Here is an 11,847-nt window from a genome sequence, read left to right as displayed (position 1 = left end):
AACCTACTTAGCATATTACTTCATTCTTCTTCATTGGGTTTTGCAATGTTTAATACTTAAAGCTATTTAACTAAATGTCTAATCATCCCCGTGTAGCTCGAGTTAAATTTTGTAGGGAATCAGTTGCAATTAACATCTTGTTACTCTTTAAAGTTCACTTTTTGCGAAAAAGATACTAATACAACCTTCGCACAGAAAATACTGACATAATTGAGTTAATTTCTTGATATTACATTACGTAATGAAATTTCCCATTATGACGTCTCCAAAGTCCAATCACCTTGGAGCAAGGCCGGATCAGTCAACGAAACGAATATAAGAAACGCAGCGAACCTGACGAATTCCGTTCGACGGCCACAGATTTACGGGACCGAGTGGAAACAATATGCGGATGTTTTTCCCCACTCGCGTGATAAGAATGTCCCTGGGTTTCATTCCATCGGCTCTTCCCACACTGGCTCAGCCACTTCGGCGAACCGGGGCAAAAACAAATTAGAAATTAAATTAACTTAAATCATACTTAATGTGAACTTCATTTAGAGCAATGACATCGGTGCTCAATCGCGTTTCGTGTTTTTGCCGTGCTCACTCCGTCGTCAGGCCCATTACAGCTGATTGCTCGGACAGGCTGTGATTGGTCGAGTGATGTCGGGAAGTAACTTAGGAGTTTCAAAGGTATATTTTCCTTGTAAAAACCAGTTGAAGAGGAGGTGAGGACAAATCATATAAGATTTTAGTTCTATCAAATGATGACTCAAAGTGTATAAAATCTAGAAGAGGACATGTATATAACAGATGACACAATATCAGAACCTTGCAAAGAAAACGGAGAATTAAGTCTAGAAGAGATGTATACAACAGATGATCATGAAACACAACCAGAGGTGAGAAGGTATCCCCAGAGACAACAGAAACCAAAGGACATTTCGATGGTTATAAGCACAATAGTTGTATGTCCATTTTGGTAAACTTTCGGAAACCGCAAAAACAAAGTTTGTATTATGGGGGAAACTTAAACTAAAACTGTTAAATGTTTGAAATAAATTAATTTTATTGGCCCCATTTATTAAAAATGCATCTACATAAATAGTTTTATCTTTATTCAAGCCACATTTTTACAAATAATTTGTAAATCAAACCATGTTGGACATACTATATGTGTGCACTTCTGAACGCGCAGATTTATGGACATGCTACGAGTGTGCAATACAAAAACTGCCCCTAGATGGTTTTAGGAAGGAATGAAAAATTTAAACAACTGTGATCATGGGCGCCCCCTGGCTAAAAAAAATTAGAAATAAATTTAATACACATAATGTTCTGTGATCACTTGGGTTTTAAGGAATTTATAAAAGTATGTTCAAAATGGTCATGTCTAAAAAATGTTTTAAATTGATGTTTAAATCAAATAAGTAGTTGACTCACAGATGTAAAAATCTTTTATACTTTGTATACTTTCATACTTTAACAAAACTATTCAGAAAACAAAACATAAACTTTCTTGGCTGTTATCTAGGCTTTATTCAACTATATTTTTTTCTTCTTTATAATTGTTTGGTTAATTGTTAATGTTGGCATAAAAAACGACGACTCCCTCAGGTGACCGTCCTTGATGCACAATGTACTATTTTGTTTTGGTTGGTTTTATGTATTACAAAATAGCGTAAAAATATGTTTTAAAACACTATATTTTGAGATTTTTTCCTGGGGAAGGCCCCGAACCCCTGGAGGTTCGTTAGACCTATATATTGGGGTTGCCCCCTGTTCCAAATTCTGCGGACGCCCATGACTGTTATTGTCTTACATTGTAGACTACTTTTATTTTTAACATTTTAAAAATAAAAATTACTTGGCCTACCAGCTATTAGAAACTTAAACACAAATAGGCCTAAACGAAACATTAAACAAAGCACGAAATAAATCAGGTAGTGCCTTTTGTAAAATGGTACCTATACAGTACAAACTGTATTTTGTTGAGTCAGTCTTTATGGGGTTTATTCAACAGGGCTGTCCTTTAGACACATTACTTTATTTTCTAATGAAGTTTTAATTTCTTTTATTTTCTCTGGTTTTTTTAGCCTCCTTGGTTTCCTTAAACTCTCTTTACATTACTTCTTTTTCTGGTTTCTTGCCCTATAACATCTCTTCTACTGCGTCTTCCTTCTTTCTTTTTGGTAACTTCAGTGAGAGACTTGTTTCCTTCTTCTTCCTCTATGACGTAAAGTACAATATCTCTTGCCGATGCGGAACTAGGGATTTCAGTGACAAAATGCGTGAATGCTTCTGGAATTACACCCGCTTTAAGTAGGTACATCAAATCCTTTTTCTTGGTGCTGGAAACCGGAATAGGCTCGGTGTACTTTGGACTGAGAATTTGTTGTTCCAAGACAAATGGCATCTCGGAATCCATTCGTACATCAAGAGTCAAAAACTCTATTTCCTTGTTAAGTTCGTACTTGTATAGCATTTCATAGGGGTTTGCTTTTTAAAACCCAAACCACTTTACCTTTAGCCAATTCACGGTTTCTTTTTTGGTGTAATGTTCTGTTGTGCACAGATGCTGTATGTCCTAAACCTAACATAATTGTAAAATAAAATGTGGACATACTATAAGAGTGCACTTGAGATCATCAGATTTTTGGACATACTACAAGATGAAAAACAAATACCAGAGATAGTAGGCCTTGTATTTTCATGCACAATCATTGCAAGTCCAAAGATACTATATCTGTGCTCTAAAGGAGTTTTTCTCTGTTCAGCTGGTACTGCAATCATTGGACATGCTACAAGTGTGCAGGATAAAATTACATCATACCAAAGTGAACACTTTTATTTTGAGAATTTATATTAATTTTTCCTATTGTAATATGGACATACAATATGTGTGATCTGAAAGATGAAGACTACAGCTTTCCAAATATATAAAAATGTCAAAAGTGAAAAAAATTGGACATACAATGTTTGTGCATATAACCATCGATTTGACCATTTCAAGTGTACAATGTGGTTCAAGATCGTACACCAATTCATCATTTGGATTTGTCAACTGCTTTTTTGAACAGACAGTGGAAAGAAGCCCTATTCAACAGCCTGAAAACTATGTTGTGTCAAGAAAACAAGACAAAAGGTGTTCCTGGCCCAATGCATCAAGAGTTAGTACAATTAATCGGACTGGATCAAGTGTTAGAGAAGTAATATTTCTCATCTTGTATTTACATCATCACCTGACCAAATATTAATTGTCTTTTTTACCTTTTGTATGTTATGGTTTGGTTTGATGTAATTGTTAAAAAGACGCATTTAATAGTTTGTTCAGTATAAAAACGTTTTCCATAATACTTTTGGGCTATTTATTACATTAACTATTAGGTAAACATTCTTAGTTTTCCAATGTCTAATTTTAACTTTTTGAGCCTTATTCAAAAGTATGTGTTGTCCTTGGCATTGCAGGTTACACTAAATTAAACACAGAACTATTTGGAGTAGAGTAAACACTGATTTATTTGTTAACTTACAGGGTGTTACAAAAGCTTAAAACCTAGGCTTGATACTCAATATTCCGGTTAAATATACATTATGTTTGATGTATTCTTTTTGCGTATTTTTAATTTTTACTCACATTTAGCTAAGATACACGACACGTTTTGTTCGATTCTTAAAAGATACAAAGTTCCAAATCTCATCTGGATCGTCAGGTAGGGGATTCCCATAGTCTTGGATCGCCACACGGATCTCAACAGTAATAAACAGTCCATTAAACTCATCTTGATATATTACCATATTAGATCGGCGTTAAGGTATTCCGAGTTGGATTCCGACGGTGAACCAGTCCGGAGTAGACTGAATGACTGAAGACAGGCGATGTGAGGCACTCATACCAAATCATTGCCTACTGTTTTAGGGCTCTAAAAAACAAGTATATCATTGACAATTAACACTTAACACTCTTTCTACCATACTTCTGGACTAAAAATATGACTGAAAGCATGTCAAATAGATGGGAAGAAGTTTTGTTGCAATGTTACAGACTTGGCCATCAGTTAGGTACAATTATTAAAAACGTATGATCAAATAATCTAGGCCTATTTTCGGTATTGGCTTTTCTCACTTTCGAAAAGGCAAACTTCTGATTAACAAGCGAGCATCATGTTCACTTAGTGTTCAGTAATATTCAGTATAATTAACTTTGTTATAATAATGCTTTCTATCAACTAAAAATAAATACAGGTGGCATTGGTTTTTAATTTGGTTTAATGTTTAAAACAACATATGTGATTTAACAATGAAATAATTTATTAGTAATTTGTTAGTTGAAAACAAACACATCAAGATGAAGATCTCTCTCTCTCTTTTGTAATCTCTCTTTAAAGTTCTGTAAAATCATTGAAAGTTTATTTGTTAATATTAAAACTATTTGTTAATTGTATCTCAGTGTTCTAATTTGAAGAATCAAACTCCGCTTAACTTATAAATACAGTCCACTCCACACGCTACCGAAATTCTACATGGTCCTTCGGCCGCAGATCATCTGAAACTCAGCTCTTTTGGTAACTATAAGTCACAATTAGTTCTACTCAAACTCCAACTTGCAACCTTAAAAATGAACTACTCACTCCTTCTCATCAGTAAGAAGTAAGAAGACTATCAAGACTACTGTAGATCTAAAAGGTCAATATCTAAAGGACTTTGATTCCTCTATTTTATGCATATTGTTTTTGTTGTAATTTATTAATTGACATTTCAATTTGTATCAAACTGTACAATTTGGTAATTTGTAATGCTCAGAGCCACCATTAATAGTGCTAATGTAACAATGCCATCTGTTATCTGTGTCTCGTATTGCAGAAAATAATGACAATCTCTAATCTCTCTCTCTCATTCTAGTTCCCAAACACTTAAACAATGAAATTCGTCACCCTCTCAAGGCAATTAAACTCAATTGCGAATCGTTTAGCCAAAATCCAAACTAACATCCAAGCTTTAGATTTATTACCTGATTTGTCCCAAGAACAAATAAATAAGTTGAAACTTTTAGATTCAGAAACACTTAGAAAATATTCAGAATTTGAAACCTCCCTTGCGAAACTATTCAATAGTGACACGCTTCCCGATGATTATGAAGAAGATACACTCTTTCAATTACAAGATACTATATCTGATTTATGTGTAGGAATTCAAACTCTCACGAAGAAACACCTATCTCAAGATCCTATAAGTAATAGGCCTGCTCTAAACACTGACTCAATAACAAATACTCCATCAAGTAGCCTACCCCATAGGCCTAGTAGCTCTTCCTCAAACCAAGATAGCCACTCACTAAAACTCCCTCCTCTATCTCTCAAAACTTTCAATGGTTCACCGGAACAATGGTTATCTTATGTTAGCCTGTTTCAAGTATCTGTTCATGATAATGAAAACATATCCAAAGTTGAGCGATTTAAATATCTGCTTTCTACTCTACAGGGAGAACCTTTCAATCTTATAAAGAATTTACCAATCACAGCTGAAAACTATGATGTAGCATGGGATCTTCTTCAAAAACGGTATCAAAACAGTAGGAAAATCATAAGCATACACCTCAACAACATAATAGACTTACCTAACCTAAGTGACTCCTCCCTCAAGAACATTCGCTCGTTCATTTCTCAGTATAACGAAAATGCCCAAGCACTCATTGCACTCAATCATGACATAGCCAAGGATAATATCTTGCTCTCAGCCATGTTACTAAGGAAATTACACGCAGACATTCGCAAAAAGTTTGAAAGCTTACGTCTAAATTCTCAAGACCTTCCAACCGTAGGTGAAGTAATAACATTTTTAGAAAATGAATGTGCTTACTTAGAAGCTGCTAACCTCTCTAACTCTCAGTTCCCTAGAACTACTTCAAGCAATAGCAATGTAGGTTTCACTCAAAATAGTAAGAGGTCCAGCCCTCACTCCTCTCAGATAGGCCTACATAAGTCTACACCGAACCGCACTACTTTACTAGCTTTCAGAGACTCAAACGCCACATGCACATTTTGTAGTAAAAGTGATCACAACATTTACCAATGCTCAGAGTTTAAAGATTTGTCCGTACAGGAAAGATACAATTTTGTGAGGAAAAACCACCTCTGTTTGAACTGCTTAGGTACCGCTCATTCTGTCAAAGACTGTAAGTCAAATAAAACATGTTTTCACTGTAAACTGAAACATCACTCCCTCTTACATCAAACTAATAATAGGCCTAATGATAAGCTTAACCAAAAGCCTAAAGATAATGCTCCAACGCCCAAGGAAATGAATAAAACTTATGATCACCCTGAACCTCCCTTTGTAGCTGTCTCCTCAAACCCTAATACCACTATATTGCTAGCCACTGCATTGGTACACTTGAAAGCTAATAACGGTAACACAGTTGTAGCCCGAGCCGTTATTGACTCCGCATCTATGGTAAGCTGCGTAACAGAAAATATTGCTAACCTGCTTATGCTTAAACGGACATTTTCCAGTAATTCCAAGATAGATGGCCTATCATCAGTAGAAGTTAAATCTAAAGGTGTGTCAAAAGTTAACATATCGTCTCTTAGCGGAGAAATGATTGCTGATAACAACCCAGTCCTTATTCTAGACAGAATAACCTCAAACCTCCCACACTCAGAAGTTCCAGTTAATGTTAAAGAATACTTCAAACATTTGGTCCTGGCTGATCCAACTTTTCATTTGCCTAGTAAGATAGATGTGCTCATAGGTGCTGATCTATTCGCTAAAGTAATCACTGGTGAACGCATTATCCTTAACAAGGATCTTCCTGCTGCCATGAATTCTGTATTTGGATATCTTATCATAGGATCTGCCCCAACTCTTCCTGCTGTAGTCCATCACAAAACAGCCCCTCAATGCAAGGGTAATCTTTCTTCTTTATTAAGTACTCAAGATATTGATTTGCACAATTCTCTGCAGAAATTTTGGACTCTAGAGGAACCTCCCATCAAACATCATATTACATCTGAACAAGAAATTTGTGAAAATCACTTTCTAAACACGGTCTCTAGGGATTCAGATGGACGCTACTTTGTTAGGCTACCCATAAAAGAAAATCATCCCCCTCTTGGTGACTCATCATTTTGCGCTCGTAATAGATTCCTATCACTTGAAAGAAAATTAGAAAGTCAGCCTGAAGTTAAAGAAGAGTATAGTAAAGCCATACATGATTTATTGTCATCTAGTCACATGGAACCTGTTAACCCTCCTTCAAACAGTGATAATAAACAATTTTACTTACCTCACCATGCTATTGTCAAAGTAGATTCCTCAACCACCAAGCTTCGTGTAGTATACGATGCAAGCGCACGCAGCTCCTCAGGTGTCAGCCTTAACGATATTCTACATACCGGGCCAAAACTACATAATGATCTTAATGATATTCTGTTAAAGTTTAGACTTTCCCCTATTGTCTTCTCATGTGACATCAAACAAATGTTTCGTCAAATAATGATCCACCCAGATGATAGAAACTATCAAATGTTGTACTGGAGAGATGACAAAGACGACCCCCTTTCAGTTTACCGTTTAACTACAGTTGTGTTTGGATTCAACTGCTCACCCTACTTGGCACTAAGGACACTTCACCAACTTATCACTGATGAAGGCGCAAACTTCCCTCTGGCAGCTGAGGCTTTAAAGAAACAAGTATATGTAGATGATTTAATTTTAGGTGCCAACAGCATAGAACAAGCTTTGGTACTAAGAAATGAGGTGGAACAACTTCTCTTAAAAGGATGTTTCGAACTGAGGAAATGGACTAGCAACTGCCCTCAAATCATGGAAACTCTTCCCGACTCTTACAAAGAAACTCCTCTATATTTCAACTCCTCAGATCAACCTTATTTCAAGGTACTAGGTATAAAATGGTCACCTAACTCAGACTTTTTCTCTTATCAGTTGAATATCCCAGACACACCTCCCACTAAACGAGGTATACTTGGAACAGTTAGCAGAATATTTGATCCAAACGGTTGGTTGACTCCAGTCACTCTTTGGGTAAAAGCGTTGATACAAGTTTTATGGGCACTAGGTTTATCATGGGATGCGCCTGTACCTCCGGATCTAACTGAAAAATGGTCTAAGTTCCTCCAACAACTTCCTTTCTTAAGTGAACTTAGCTTACCTCGATATGTTTCCGTAGCTGATGCTGTTCATATCAGTTTACATGGATTTTGTGATGGGTCTGAAACAGGTTACGGAGCTTGTGTCTACTTGCGATGTGTAAGTTCTTCCGGAGAAATCAACGTACATCTGTTAATTGCCAAGGCTCGAGTAGCTCCTCTTAAGAAGATCTCCATCCCTAGACTAGAATTGTGTGGTGCCCATATTTTGTCCAAACTCCTGAACTATTGCAACTCTCTACTCTCTCAAGATTATCTTGTCAACGAATTACATGCTTGGTGTGATTCATCTGTAGTCTTGTCATGGATAAAAACTGTACCCTACCGGTTAAAAGTTTATGTTGCAAATCGAGTCTCAGAAATTCAAGAACTTACTCCTACTTACATATGGAAACATGTCTCAACTCATTGTAATCCAGCTGACATTGCCAGTAGAGGAACCCTTCCCATTTCTATGAAAGACAACAGTTTATGGTGGAACGGTCCCAATTGGTTATCTCTGGATCAGGAATCATGGCCTATTCCTCGCTTCACCCCTCTCCAAGACGAACAATTGCCAGAACGTAAGATCGAACCTTTACCAATAATGGTTACAACTAAAAAACCAGACTTATTCAACAGGTTTTCATCTTGGTCAACCCTCCAGCGAGTCATTGCTTACGTTCTACGCTTCAAAAATAACCTTACAAACCAGGTTAAAGAATCAGGGTTTTTAAAGCTTGAAGAGCTTGATAAAGCAACAATCACTATCTGTAAAATGATTCAGCAAACTGTCTTTTCTGAAGATATTTCTAGATTGAAAGATGGGAAACCTTGTTCCTCTCGTCTCGCGTCTCTCTCCCCCTTCTTAGACGAAAATGGATTGATTCGTGTTGGAGGCCGCCTTAAGCACTCTCAAGTATCCTACGCTGCAAAGCATCCTATTGTATTGCCCAAAACTAACCATGTCACCAATCTCATCGTTGATCATTACCATTTGAAACACTTGCATGCTGGACCTCAGTTTTTACAAGCCGTTTTATCTCAGAAGTTTTGGATCCTATCTGCTCGAAGTATTATTCGAAGAAGAGTTTACAAGTGCATCCGATGCTTCAAATGCAATCCTAAGACAACAACTCAGAAAATGGGAGATCTTCCTCCACAACGAGTCCTACCCTCAAGAGTGTTCAACAACTGCGGGACGGACTTTTTAGGCCCATTCTCAGTTAAACCTTGCAAATTAAGGAAGTCCTGTCCAATCAAAGTATACGTTTGTATCTTCATTTGTTTTTCTGTCAAGGCTGTACATTTAGAGGTTGTTACAGATCTCAGTTCCGAAGCTTACCTAGCAGCATTGACGAGATTTGTCTCTCGACGAGGGTTGTGTAGCAACATCTACTCGGACTGCGGAACAAATTATGTAGGTGCCGCTAATGAAGTTCAAAAGATTGTTAAGAATTTCTTCGTCCAGAAAGAAACTCAAGAAGCTCTTAGTAAGTTTGCAATGGAAAACAACATTACATTTCATTTCTTACCCCCCGCAGCTCCACACCAAGGTGGCCTTTGGGAGAGAACTGTCCGCAGTGTCAAACACCATCTTCGGAGAGTCATAGGCGAACAGATTCTTACTCTTGAAGAGTTCATCACACTAACCACTCGCATCGAAGCAATTCTAAATTCACGGCCCTTAACCCCACTTTCATCTGACCCCAGCGAAATTAATTGCTTAACTCCAGGTCATTTTCTGATTGGAGGACCTCTTTTATCTCTTCCCGAAGCTAACTGGAATGATGTCTCAACAAACAGATTGTCAAGGTGGAAGTTTGTTCAAGCATTAACCCAAAGTTTTTGGAAAAGATGGCAAAAGGAATACCTCTACACGTTGCAACAACGAGGGAAATGGAGAAGTCCTCAACCTAACATGAAAATTGGAGATCTTGTCCTATTGCATGAACCAAACCAACCTCCCCTTTCATGGAAAATGGGACGTGTCATTTCAACCTCCCCAGGGCAAGATGGTCTTGTACGAGTTGTAAGATTAAAAACTTCAACAGGAACACTCTCCAGATCTATAACTAAAGTCTCACCCCTCCCAATCAATGAGTAATAAAAGAAGTTAAGACTGTTAACCAAGAGTTTATTGTAAATAATATGTTCATTTCTAAATACATTTTTTTTTTCTTCTCAATACTTGATTATTAGGTGAACCCCACTAAGTGGTTCACGGGCGGGGGTATGTTCAGTAATATTCAGTATAATTAACTTTGTTATAATAATGCTTTCTATCAACTAAAAATAAATACAGGTGGCATTGGTTTTTAATTTGGTTTAATGTTTAAAACAACATATGTGATTTAACAATGAAATAATTTATTAGTAATTTGTTAGTTGAAAACAAACACATCAAGATGAAGATCTCTCTCTCTCTTTTGTAATCTCTCTTTAAAGTTCTGTAAAATCATTGAAAGTTTATTTGTTAATATTAAAACTATTTGTTAATTGTATCTCAGTGTTCTAATTTGAAGAATCAAACTCCGCTTAACTTATAAATACAGTCCACTCCACACGCTACCGAAATTCTACACTTAGCTTAGATACCTAGTGACGACATGATAATATGTAATTGATCCAATACTGTATTAAATAGTCCTAGCTCAAGAATCACCTGAATTCATTCAGTAACAAAGATGTAATATCATTCACCCATTACTAATCCTTCACTCGTCTTCGCCTTGTAGATGCACTCTGGTAAATCAACGTTGTTTGAAATCTAATCTATGAGTAGTGCATGTAACTTTTTTAAATACAAAAATGGGCTAGCTGATTCATAAATATGGGCTATCGTCTTCAGTATCCAAAAATTATTGCTAAAAGGCATCCGAATCGTCAGCCAGTATATTCTCCAGTTTATCTTCTACAGATTCGACAATCTACTTTGACTTTTGAAACCTAAATCTAGTTCATGACCATTTTAGACATGAGCACTATTTCACTGTTTTTCTTCGCCTATCATGAGCACTTTTGTGTCAGCGGCGATTACTAGACTGGATCTGACACTTCCAGGTACCCAGCTGGACTCTTAAAAATCTATGAGTGGCTTATTTAACAATGTTCTTTGAACAGAAAATTGACCAAAGTCCATTCTGGAAGCCTACTCCATCTAAAAGTCAATGGATACTTACATCAAGATGAATACCCTCAAAATACCATTCAGGATCCAATTACCCAGACCAAGTGAGCCAATCCCAGAGGCTCGTACCTAGCCAATTAGCCAATAGCGGTGCCGTTACGTTGACTATTGTCGCGGTGGTCGCGTAGTTCAGAGCTATTTGCATCCCATCACTGTTACTGGAGTAGACGCCGCGTAAGTTACTAGGTCTCGTACCTATATGGTCACACAATTACTGCGAATGCCTGCCAGTACCGTGACCGGATTCATTTTATGGGGTTGCTTTAATTGTGGGTATCTAATAGAGCAGCATATTTGAGTCGGTTTGCGCTAGCTCCAAAGAAAATTAGTACGGATATATTGAGTTGTAAACTTGCTTAACAGGTGGGATACATGTAGGATATGTGTAAAATGAAAATACTGTAATAATATCAACATATTTCTGATTTGAAGAATTACGTTGATCAATCTATATATGGCGTTTTACACAAATTAGGTACAGATATTTGCCAGAGTAGGGAATGGAGCTGGTCTAGTGGTAGAGTACAG

At 36.9% G+C, this 11,847-nt stretch overlaps 1 protein-coding gene across 1 annotated transcript; it reads left to right on the top strand.

The window, feature by feature from the left end:
- The first annotated feature begins 6,579 nt into the window (after positions 1-6,579).
- LOC129000225 (uncharacterized) lies at positions 6,580-10,236 on the top strand. The gene has a single exon (XM_054427179.1). It carries the CDS (start codon positions 6,580-6,582, stop codon positions 10,234-10,236), a length of 3,657 nt encoding a protein of 1,218 aa, XP_054283154.1.
- The last annotated feature ends 1,611 nt before the right edge of the window (positions 10,237-11,847 follow it).

Source organism: Macrosteles quadrilineatus, unplaced genomic scaffold, assembly GCF_028750875.1.
Source record: "Macrosteles quadrilineatus isolate MER2022 unplaced genomic scaffold, UCM_ALF_1.0 Scaffold_8__2_contigs__length_117827958, whole genome shotgun sequence".
NCBI lineage: Eukaryota > Metazoa > Arthropoda > Insecta > Hemiptera > Cicadellidae > Macrosteles > Macrosteles quadrilineatus.
This window is presented reverse-complemented; position numbering and strand designations above follow the sequence as displayed.